At 40.6% G+C, this 12,879-nt stretch overlaps 1 protein-coding gene across 2 annotated transcripts in view; it reads right to left on the bottom strand.

Annotated features, from left to right (window-relative positions):
• si:ch73-173p19.1 overlaps positions 1-5,935 on the bottom strand; it is a 154,827-nt gene extending 148,892 nt beyond the window's left edge. For both annotated transcript variants that reach the window (XM_039753220.1, XM_039753222.1), the window contains exon 1: positions 5,757-5,935. In XM_039753220.1, coding sequence (XP_039609154.1) covers positions 5,757-5,771 — 15 coding nt within the window. In that variant the 5' untranslated portion in view covers positions 5,772-5,935. The remainder of the gene's footprint in view (positions 1-5,756) is intronic.
• Between the last annotated feature and the right edge of the window lie 6,944 nt (positions 5,936-12,879).

Here is a 12,879-nt window from a genome sequence, read left to right as displayed (position 1 = left end):
TAAAGTATTATCTGTATAATATAATACTTATTTTTCTACATTTTATCATAAAAATGATATCATCATCATCATATGTACAAACCGGATTCCAAAAAAGTTGGGACACTATACAAATCGTGAATAAAAACTGAATGCAATGATGTGGAGGTGCCAACTTCTAATATTTTATTCAGAATAGAACATAAATCACGGAACAAAAAGTTTAAACTGAGAAAATGTATCATTTTAAGGGAAAAATATGTTGATTCAGGATTTCATGGTGTCAACAAATCCCAAAAAAGTTGGGACAAGGCCATTTTCACCACTGTGTGGCATCTCCCCTTCTTCTTACAACAATCAGCAGACGTCTGGGGACCGAGGAAACCAGTTTCTCAAGTTTAGAAATAGGAATGCTCTCCCATTCTTGTCTAATACAGGCCTCTAACTGTTCAATCGTCTTGGGCCTTCTTTGTCGCACCTTCCTCTTTATGATGCGCCAAATGTTCTCTATAGGTGAAAGATCTGGACTGCAGACTGGCCATTTCAGTACCCGGATCCTTCTCCTACGCAGCCATGATGTTGTGATTGATGCAGAATGTGGTCTGGCATTATCTTGTTGAAAAATGCAGGGTCTTCCTTGAAAGAGATGACGTCTGGATGGGAGCATATGTTGTTCTAGAACCTGAATATATTTTTCTGCATTGATGGTGCCTTTCCAGACATGCAAGCTGCCCATGCCACACGCACTCATGCAACCCCATACCATCAGAGATGCAGGCTTCTGAACTGAGCGTTGATAACAACTTGGGTTGTCCTTGTCCTCTTTGGTCCGGATGACATGGCGCCCCAGATTTCCAAAAGAACTTTGAATCGTGACTCGCCTGACCACAGAACAGTCTTCCATTTTGCCACACTCCATTTTTAATGATCCCTGGCCCAGTGACAACGCCTGAGCTTGTGGATCTTGCTTAGAAATGGCTTCTTCTTTGCACTGTAGAGTTTCAGCTGGCAACGGCGGATGGCACAGTGGTTTGTTTTCACTGACAATGGTTTCTGGAAGTATTCCTGAGCCCATTCTGTGATTTCCTTTACAGTAGCATTCCTGTTTGTGGTGCAGTGTCGTTTAAGGGCCCGGAGATCACGGGCATCCAGTATGGTTTTACGGCCTTGACCCTTACGCACAGAGATTGTTCCAGATTCTCTGAATCTTCGGATGATGTTATGCACAGTTGATGATGATAGATGCAAAGTCTTTGCAATTTTTCGCTGGGTAACACCTTTCTGATATTGCTCCACTATCATTCTGCGCAACATTGTGGGAATTGGTGATCCTCTACCCATCTTGGCTTCTGAGAGACACTGCCACTCTGAGAAGCTCTTTTTATACCCAATCATGTTGCCAATTGACCTAATTAGTGTTTATTGGTCTTCCAGCTCTTCGTTATGCTCAAATTTACTTTTTCCAGCCTCTTATTGCTACTTGTCCCAACTTTTTTGGGATTTGTTGACACCGTGAAATTTTGAATCAACATATTTTTCCTTTAAAATGATACATTTACTCGGATTAAACGTTTGATCTGTCATCTACGTTCTATTACAAATAAAATATTGACATTTTCCATCTCCACATCATTGCATTCAGTTTTTATTCACAATTTGTTTAGTGTCCCAACTTTTTTGGAATCCGGTTTGTAAATACACGCTTTATAAAGTGGCTCAGGTTGTGCAATATTATAACTTTATCGCAAGTTTACAGTGAGGTAATTATAAGTACAAACAGTTCTACAAGGAGCAGTTGATGGAGTGATTGATTGCGTTTAGAGCTCTTGGGATGAAACTCTTTCTGAACTGCGAGGTCCGTACAGGAAAGATTTTGAAGCATTTGCCGTGTGAGAAGCAGTTCAAATAGGAAGCATGGCTGAGGCAGCGTGTGCTTGATGCTGTATACCGATAATTCTCTTTTCGATCAGCTGCTCCAAATGGTGCAGTGAGAGTAATATGGAAAAAGATGACCCGATGTGGCAACCCCTAACGGGAGCAGCTGAAAGAAGAAGAAGAAGAAGGTGCAGTGAGAGTAACAACGCTAAAGCAGCAATGGTATTTAGAATAGTTTGACCATTCTGTGGACCATTATATTGTTACAGGTTAATTACAATCAGATGCATTAAACTAATAAACAATATGCGGTTAATTTCAGTGTATTTATAAAGCCGCGTCAGGGATGTGGATATGAAAATGAAAGATAAACCAGATAGGAACAGTAGCATTGCTTTGACGCTGGGTGCTGCCAGTCTGCTAAACCGAGAGGAGAACTTGCGTACGACAGGGTTTGTATGCAACATTTCTGTGCGTACGCACCGTTTATACATGAGGCACCTGGAGAGCTACTGTGACTGCAAGTTTTATAACTCTTTTCTTAATTAGTGACCAGTTTTTGCTGCTAATTAACTATTTCCCTTTATTTTGATTGACTTTTCTTGAGACTCTGACTGCTGAATTGATTCTTTTTTCCTTAAACAGCACCTAAACACAAATCTGATGTGAAGTGAACCAAAAGATGACCAACTAAGTTGGGGCCTCAAACTCCAACCTTCATTCAGTTTCTTAACTTGAAGCCAATTCTCGTTGCTAATTAAACTAGTTATTTAACTCCATGGTGCTCATTCTGCCATGGCAGACATTTCCAAAACTGTTGATTTTCTTTAAGAGCGTTGTCAAAATGTTTTGTGGACCTGAGCAGATCAACATTACTGAGGCCTTCACCTTTCTTTATTCTCAGTTATTGTGTGACGGATACAGGCTGTTGTTTATGTGTTGGTTCATTTTGTGTCTTAATATTGTTTGGCTGCTAATTAAGGAAAAAATAATAAAAAGGGGCCAGAGTCTTAATTCGTGCATCAATTAAAATTAATGCAAAGAGTTAATTAACAGCAAAATCTGGTCACTAATTAAGAAAACAGTGAGAATGAAAATCTGCAACCACAGTAGCCCGGCAGAACTGGAGTTGGAGACCCCGGGTCTAAAGTATTCAAAAGTTGTTTGAAACCATCCCTCTTAACCACCAGAACTGGAACCATATCTTTTGCAGTGTAACTGGTGATAGCGTTTGTTATGTCAAGCCATTGTTGCTTTTCTTTTCGCATGGCACATTTTTGCAGAATGATTCGGCTTGAAGAGGATATTTTTGTGCTTTTACCTCTGGTGATTTAAACCTGTGATGGACAGCTGACTTCTGAAGCTTTTCATATTCTGTGCCGTGGATAGTTTGTAGATGGTGAAACAAGTCAGTTGTCAAGCTGTCTTTAAAGGCAACCAGTTTCCGACATAGTTTGCAAATTGCAACATCAGTCTTTTCAAAGCCAAACCCGTCTCCATGCGAGTGAGAATGATCCACATATTGCAATTAAATCTAATAATGTAGCGTGCAAAGCTGTTTTATCCCCTGGTGCTGCTTTTGCTCACTCATTTTTAGGCAGCTATGCTAGTTTAACCTGTGTTGTGAAGACTGCGTACACCTATGCGCTTGCTTTGCTGTCTTTTCCAGTTCTTCTGTGGTGACGACCCACCAGCACCTGATCAAGGTACCATGCTGCCCCCCCGTTTATGGATTAAATGGCAGGTGTTCCAGATGTCCACATGACAATCATGATCTAATTGATCCATGTGAAGCCTGTAAACCATGAGGACAGTTTTAGATAACCTATGTTAGGAAGAATGCCCTGTGTGCGCTGGGCGGTCTTTTGGCCTTGGAACCCCTGCTGATTTTACTTATTTCTCCAGCCTAACTGGAGTTTTTTTTTTGTTGTTGTTGTTTGTCCTCGTGGCCATTCGACCTTACCTTTTTTTTTTTTTTTTATATACACTGTATACTATTACTGCCTAAGCTTGCTTATGTTTTATAATTTCTTTTTTTATTTCTTGTAAAGCACTTTGAGCTACACTGTTTATATGAAAACGTGTTATATAAATAAATGAATTTGTTGATACTTGAGTACATGCAATAGTCTGTTCTGACAGGTTACGTGAGACAGTGAATGTGTGGACTCTCAAGGTGCATTTTTTATTGTTTTTTGCAGAGTGAGAGATATACTTGATAATTTCAGCTTGCACATTGTTAAACAACAATAATGATATCACAGAAGATACAGATCACATCCTACCTCAAAGATCTGTACTGTCACATATACTGAAAGAGCATGGTGAAATCCTTGTGCTACTGTTGCATTGATGTATATTGTATATGCAAGTTGTGGTATGTAAAACAAAAAACATCAGACAGACGATCTTCTCTTCAGTTTGAGGTCCAAAATACCCATATTCTTTCTTCCTTGCTGCTGCATTCTATGGATTGTACTTTCAAGGGAGCGCTCACTTTTCTCAGATCTCATGCACACTGAGTCTAACCCGTTACTAAAGACAAAAATCTAAATCATTTGATTGCGTAGGAGCGAGCTGAGTAGTGTTGAGATTTACAAAGCAACCATTAATGGCACAGGATGTAAATACCAGCAACCCATGCACAAATAACAAACCCTCCAAAAACAATAAATGTAAAAAAAAAAAGCTAAAGATTCTGCAGTATCTGCAGTACACAAATTACTTGAAGAAAAAAGTTAAAGTTGAAGGATAATGAATAAAAGTGGATCAGCAGTGACTAGAATATCCGTATTCACACAGGGTGAATGCAGATGTTGAGCATTGTGTCAGACATGTAACAATATATTACTGAAATATTTAGCCTACCTGGATAAGTGTGATCCTTTAAGAAACGTGTAAAAAAAAAAAAAAAAAAAAACTTTAAAACTGATCCTGTATACATACCTTAATTTTTATACAATGGAAAAGTCAAAAGAGCTTAGTACCAAAAGAAAGCATTGTTAAACAACTCTTTAAAATAACGCAGCATTTCTCTTTTAGAAGCACGTATAATTCTGGGTGAACTTTTCTGTCCAGACCAGCCACAACTAAACTATTTTACGCTCCGTTTCCTTTTTATTGAAAATTTTAAAAGACACTGCTTCAAGATATGACGTATTCCCGTTTGTCTGACTCTAATGACGCTCGACTGGGGTTCCTTGGTTTATATATACAGTATTCTGAACGAAGTGATTTGACACATTTACTGAATCAACACAGTTAAAAGATGTGCACAGCAATTTTAATTTTCGTGAAGTATAAGCGCATTAATTTGCACAGTTGGAAAAGTCTATGAATCAAGTCACCTAACTGGAATCAATCCATCTTGTTATCAGACTAAAACAAAGAAACCAAGGGAGATGAAGCATGTTTTTGAACTAAAGCACAAAATGCGTTGCGTCATCGAAATGTCATTTATCTATTCGGCAAAAAGCAATTTGGAAAAGCAAACTTTTTAACCTAAGGGACCGCACTGCAAAAAACGGTAAATATTAACATATGTACTAATACTAATACAGTATGTCCAAGTATGTCAACATTTATATTTCAAACTGAATTAACGAGAAAACAACTGAACTCAAACTTCATCAGTAACAGTTGGGTTTAAAAAAATGTCGTTAGTCGGCCACGTGAAAAGTAACTTGTTTCCATTTTCTGATGGTATACGTTCTGGGAGCATTTTAACACAAAACGGTGTGTAAATACACACTTGACTATTTATTTAACGAGCACTGCTTCGGAACGACATCCCACGCGAACACGGGGCAGTAATACAAGGCCTGCAGCGAAACACGAAATCCGGTGGCTGTAACTCATGTCATTAACCTGATTAACTCCACCTACATATAGCGAACACTTACCTGAGAAGATTCCATTGTTGAAGTCACTGCAGCTTCTCTCCGAAGCTTTCCAAAAAGTTAAAAGGGACCGAGGAGTTAAATGACGTTAACCTCTCACACAAGCCGCACTCCAACCCGGGTCCCTGAAAACAAGTAGCAGTTTGTTTTCACTCTCGTCTACTCCGCCCCTCGCTACTGTTCCTGGTCGGCCCCCACAGTCTGATACGCTGCTCGCTCATTAGCCTCGCCCCCACCCAATCAGCGGAAGAAAGAGTGTAGCCAAGCCTTCCTAGCGAAACTTGCATAACCCTGCAGTCTCATAGGCTGCGCAAAGAAAAACACCACCCTTGATGGGAAGAGTCCAAATTTTGGTACGCCCTCAAAACAAGTGTCAGGTGTTTACCGGTAGGGGGTGGGGAATACCTCACGTAGTTCGCTTAAACTGAGTAGGCTGATCCTCGCTTGAGTTTTCCGACTTGTTCAATCGGTTGACCTAACAGTGTATGTCGTTAACTTAAAAAGTGTTAACCAGTCCACAATAATCAGCGTACTCGTAATTTATAAGCAGACCCGAGAGCATCTAACATAACTCAGAACTGGAGGGTGGAGCGCGGGAGTGTTTTGAACAGATGAAAAAGAAATTATAAATTCAGTTGAACGAATCTGTAATAACATAGGTAGCAAATGTGTCCACCGTTAAGAAATCGAGGAAGGCTCCCTGGCTAAATACGACGTACCGATTAAATGCCTAAGTATATCGTGATTCTGAATTTGTCAATTGCATAATTAAATGTTACTGGTGTTATTCGGATTAAAAGGTTTCAAAAGTTTAAAAAATCTTAAGAATCCATTAGTTCGTAAATTATACTTAATTCGTTGTCGATTAATAGCGACATATGTCGTGTGAATCGCAATTGCCAACAAATGAAAGAAAAATAAGAGCATACTTCAGAACCGTAAGGGAAACAGCGTAATGAAAGCATGTCATGTCATTAACAGAAATTCTCAGATGATTCTGTCCTTATAGGGTGTATTGATAAACGGAATGCGTCAGTGTTTAGGAGTCATGTGGAAAAGTGTGTTACTTGGTGCAAAGAGAATTGTCTGCATCTTAACATCAAAGAAACCAAGGAACTGGTTATTGACTTCTTACAGCACCAAAGAGCCTCATGTGTCTATTCAAGGAGTGGATGTACACTACTGGCCAAAAGTTTTAGAACTCCTCAGTTTGTTAGGTTTTAAAGGAAATGCACACAGTTTAATGTGCTAATGTTTTGTGAAATCAAGACATAGAACAAATAAACAAACATAAGTCAAGGCATCATTAAGTGTACAAAATTTCATTCAAATGTTGGATTCATCCAAGTAGCCAACTTTTGCTGATATAACAGCCAAACACACACGGCATTCTTTCTACAAGTATAAGGGATATCAGATATTAGTCAGAAAGATCATACAACACTGTTGCAGAAATTCCTACAAATGTATTGTATGTGTAGTTTGCTTTCCTTTCACCCTTCTGTCCAGTTAATCCCAAGCTAACTCAATGGGGGTCTGGAGACTGTGCTGGACATTCCATGTTTTGAAGTGTACCGTCTTGTTTTTTTTTCTTTTAACACAATTCTTACTGTGTTTTTAGCAACCAAAAAGAAAGCTGTAGCTCCTGCCACTGGTTTTTACTCAGTCTGTCTCTAATAGGACTGGCACTGCCATTACTGATTAAACTTTGGCTATAAACAACACATTCATTTTATATATTTTAATTTAACCAACAAATTCAAAAAGTGTCATGATGTCCAGAAAACACTACAAAAATATTTAAGGAACAAGGCTCTGCTCAAGACATGCTTAAGACTCTGTAAACCTCAAGACATGTAGATATATTTTTAGAGTGACACTAGTCAATTCTCTTTAGGCTTCCCAAAAGTCATAGGTGTAAAACAGATTGCACGTGTGTGAGTAACAGCACAGCTAGGCACTTTAAAGATGGACTATGTAAACCGCAGATCATTCCATAACATCGATGTTCTGGTAAGTCCTTTTAAATGATTTTGATATCAAAGTCCAGTTGTTCTGTGCTATCAGCCTTGTAGTTTAAAGTTGAAGGGCTCTTCTCATCAGTGGCAGAAGCTGCAGTGTTTAGTTCATTCCTAGAAGCATAAAGTATGTTTCCATATAAATGTATGTTGTAGTCCTTCTAAAGTACGTTCTTGTATTTAATTTTCACTTGCTGCTACATGGGCTTCACACCACTCATGTTGCTACTCAATAGATAACTACCTTCACAAACTTGTACAGTAACTTTAAAATGAAACTGGTCACATTAAATGTAATGTTTTCATTTGAATAATACCTTTAACATTTTAATTATGTAACAACAAAAATTCAGAACCTAATGTACTTTGTCATTTAGTTTGTCTGCCATAATAAACCACTTATCCCATCAACCTTACATGCAGTCACACACTCCTCCATCTTTTTTTGAGCCAAGATGTACATTCTTGATGATTACTAGTCAGGACTCCTTAAAAACCACAAGTGTGCTTTGTGGAACCAATTGAGCCTCAATTGTAAAACTAAGCTAAGTAAGTCTTGCTTAAGTTACCCAAGTATCAATTTCATAATCTTCTTAATGGAATACCCTCAGTACGGAGCAGGCTAAGAGGCAATGTTTTGTAGCCTCAGTTACCAAGCTCAGCTTGCCTTTATCCTATTTGATGGAACTCAGAATGGCCGAATAGAACCTGGCCTGTCAAATTGAGGAAGTCTTGCTTGCTTAAATCCTTTGCTTGGTTTGTGAAATACTAGCATCATAAAGAGTTTAAACTGGGTGTGCCAGAAATGTCACAGTTAGAGTGGGAAAACACCAATCCTTCTTAATTCACAGATGTATAGGAATCTATAGGAAAACCTGCCCTGTATTATTTTAAATGGATTGGTCATTCAAAACAGTGTGTCAATCATATCTGTTGAACACTAGCTTGCAAACATACTACAGAGTGCTCACAATAGCAAACACAACTTTTTTCCATCACAGACTTTGGGCAATGTTGAAGAAAGTCTGGTTGAAATTTTATTATTGCCATGGAAAGTAAAGGGAAGCAAGATAAAGGGTTATAGCAAAAAAAAAAAGTTGCTATATTAAAAGAAACAGGACAGGAAAGAATAGACAGTAAAATGGTAAGAGATTGTAACATTTCTCAGCACATATAATTAATGTCAATAGAAGCTTTATTTTTAAAAAAGATGAAAAACTGCAAAATGGGGGTTTTAAAGTAAAATACCTATATAAGGAAGTGCTGAATTTAATACAGAGGTGAAAAACAAACAGTAAATGGAATAAATGAGAATGCTCACAAGCCAGCTGCTGTGCCAATATGCAGAGATTTACATTTGAGAGACAGGGCGCCAGTGTCATTAAAAGTCAGACATGATTGTGGTGTTAAAGAGTCAGTGTATCCGTTGATGTCTCCATTTGCATTTGTCTATGTTGGAAACAGTTTGCTCTACACACAGTAAAATACACTGCTGAAAAAAATTAAAGGAACACTTTGAAAACGCATCAGATCTCAATCGGAAAAAAAAAATCATGCTGGATATCTATACTAATATGGACTGGGTAATGTGTAAAGAACGAAAGGATGCCACATTGTTGGAAATGAAAATTATCAACCTACAGATGGTTGAATTCAAATACACCCAGAAAATCAAAGTGAAAAAATGATGCAGCAGGCTAGACCATTTTGATGACATTTCATTGCAACTCCAAATCGAAATCAGTAGTTTGTATGGCCCCCACGTGCTTGTATGCATGCCTGACAACATCGGGGCATGCTCCTAATGAGACGACAGATGGCGTCCTGCGGGGGGTCTCCTCCCAGATCTTGACAAGTGCATCACTGAGGTGCAACTTGGCAACGTCGGATGGACTGAAACATAATGTCCCAGAGGTGTTCTATTGGATTTAGGTCAGGTGAATGTGGGGGCCAGTTAGTAGTATCAATTTCTTCATCCTCCACATGGATATGCCTCCCCAGACCATCACTGACCCACCACCAAACCGGTCATGCTAAATGATGGTACATGCAGCATAACATTCTCCACGGCTTCTCCAGACCATTTCAAGTCTGTCATATGTGCTCAGGGTGAACCTGCTTTCATCTGTGAAAAGCACAGGGCACCAGTGGTGCTCCTGCCAATTCTGGTATTCTATGGCAAATGCCAATTGAGCTCCATGGTGACCACAGGGCCACCAGGTCCTCCAGCCACCCTCATGAAGTCTATTTTTGATTGTTTGGTCAGAGACATTCACACCAGTGGCTTGCTGGTGGTCATTTTTTAGGGCTCTGGCAGTACTCATCCTTTTCCTCCTTGCCCAAAGGAGCAGATACCAGTCCTGCTGATAGGTTAAGGCCCTTCTACCGCCCTGCCCAGCTCTCTAGAGTAACTGCCTGTCTCCTGGAATCTCCTCCATGCCCTTGAGACTCAACAAACCTTCTGGCAATGGCACATATTAATTATAAAGTTGGACTACCTGTGCAACCTCAGTAGGGTCCAGGTATCGCCTCATGCTACCAGTAGTGACACTACTGTAGCCAAATGCAAAACTGGTGAAAAAACAGTCAGAATAGATGAGGAAGGAAAACTGTCAGTGGCCTCCACCTGTTAACCATTCCTGTTTTGGAGGTCAATTCATTGTTGCCCCTCTAGTGCACCTGCTAATTTCATTAATACCAAAGCAGCTGAAACTGATTACCCCCTCTGCTACTTAACTGACTAGATCAATATCCCAGAAGATTCATTGACTTGATGCTATACTCTGATTAAAAAGTGTTCCTTGATTTTTGAGCAGTATATGAAAATATTGGAAAGAAAAAAATCAGTCCTGACTAAATTTTACTTCAAGATCTTTTTCAAATTTTTATTCAGTAAAATTAGGCAAAGGAACACTTTTCAAAATATAAAAAAATTTAAAATGACAATGAATAAACCATGAATGCCGATAGAGCACAGATTGCAATTGCTAAAATGGTCCTTGAGAAGAAACTGACTGATGTTCATGAAATGGGTTAAGGGTGTGAAGTATAACATGACAAACTGCCCCTTATTAGCTCTGCATAGCAGTACAAGCCAGATGACCCATTTACCCTCACTGTTCCTAATTCAAGATTGAGAATATTGAAGAAAGTAGATTTCCAACATGAAAAGACAGATCTTCATGGTGACATTTGTTCCCAGGGCAAAAATCTAGATCTGGAGAGAAGGAAGACTGAGAAAAGAGAGGTCCAAGAGAATATTAGAATAAAAAATAATTTTAAAAGATAAAATGAAAGAGGGGGTGGCATGGTGGCACGGTGGCGCAATGGGTAGTGCTGCTGCCTCGCAGTTAGGAGACCTGGGTTCGCTTCCTGGGTCCTCCCTGCGTGGAGTTTGCATGTTCTCCCTGTGTCTGCGTGGGTTTCCTCTGGGTGCTCCTGTTTACTCCCACAGTCCAAAGACATGCAGGTTAGGTGCATTTGCGATCCTAAATTGTGTGTGCCCTGTGGTGGTCTGGTGCCCTGTCCGGGGTTTCTTTCCTGCCTTGCACCCTGTGTTGGCTGGGATTGGCTCCAGCAGACCCCCGTTACCCTGTAGTTAGGATATAGCGGGTTGGATAATGGATGGATGGAAAATGAAAGAGAGAAAGAAAGCTGCAAAGGCAGAATTTAGAGACAAAAGGTATCCTTAGAACCAGAGGTTGGAGTATCGTGGTACTAACAACATGTACTTGCAGCGTACACACATCACCCCACCTAGAGCCCATCTTTGGTCGCTCCCCCATGTCTACCGTAAAGCACATAGTAAACACACAATGTAATTTAACTACCGTATGACATACTGTAGTCTACTTACACATTTTAAAGGGAGCATTTTAAAGGTGGTGATCAGCATGAGCTCAAGCATGTGCAGAAGGAACTCCGAGTCCAGCTCAGGGTGGCAAAGGAGCAGTACAGGAGAAAGCTGGAGCAGAAGTTGCAGAATAACAGCATGAAGGAAGTGAGGGATGGGATGAAGAACATCACTGGCTGCAGCTTGAAGCAGGGTGCCACCATTGAGAGAGACGTGAAGAGAGCAAACCAAATGAACAACTTTTTTAACAGGTTTGACCACCCTAACCCACTCTCACTTCTGAGTACTGCACCCTCCACCCATCTTTCTGCTGATACCAGCATAGGAGAGACAACTCCACCCACAATTACAGCAGCCCAGGTGAGCAGAGAGCTGAGGAGACTTCATGCTAGCAAAGCAGCGGGTCCAGATGGAGTATCATCACGACTGCTGAAGGCCTGTGCGCTGGAACTGGGGAGTCCTCTACAGCGCATCTTCAACCTGAACCAGGAACAGGGGAGAGTCCCGGGGCTTTGGAAAACATCTTGCTTCACCCGAGTCACAAAGGTATCATGTCCTAGTGAGCTAAATGACTTCCAGCCTGTCGCTCTGACGTCACATGTGATGAAGACCATGGAGCAGGTGCTGCTTCACCACCTGAGGTCACAGGTCCACCACACCCACGATCCTCTGCAGTTTGCATACCTGGAGAAGGTGGGAGCAGAGGATGCCATCATCTATATGCTACACTGATCCCTCTCCCACTTGGACAGAGGCAGTGGTGCTGTAAGAATTATGTTTCTTGACTTCTGTAGTGCCTTCAACACCATCCAACCTCTGCTCCTTAGGGACAAGCTGACAGAGATGGGAGTAGATTCATTCCTGGTGGCATGGATCGTGGACTATCTTACAGACAGACCTCTGTATGTGCATCTTGGGAACTGCAGGTCTGACATTGTGGTCAGCAACACAGTAGCACCACAGGAGACTGTGCTTTCTCTGGTCCTGTTCAGCCTATATACATTGTACTTCCAATACAACTCGGAGTCCTGCCACATGCAAAAGGACGCAGACGACACTTCTATCGTGGCCTGCGTCAGGAGTGGGCAGGAGGAGTATAGGAACCTAATCAAGGACTTTGTTAAATGGTGCAACTCAAACAATTTACACCTGAAAACCAGCAAAACCAAGGAGCTGGTGGTGGATTTTAGGAGACTCATGCCCCACCTGTAGAGGGTGCAGACCTATAAATAATTGGGAGTGCAGCTGGATGATA

The sequence above is a fragment of the Polypterus senegalus genome, chromosome 5 (genome assembly GCF_016835505.1).
Source record: "Polypterus senegalus isolate Bchr_013 chromosome 5, ASM1683550v1, whole genome shotgun sequence".
NCBI classification, from domain to species: domain Eukaryota; kingdom Metazoa; phylum Chordata; class Cladistia; order Polypteriformes; family Polypteridae; genus Polypterus; species Polypterus senegalus.
The sequence above is the reverse complement of the archived record's forward strand: the minus strand, read 5'-3'. Positions and strand labels throughout refer to the sequence as shown.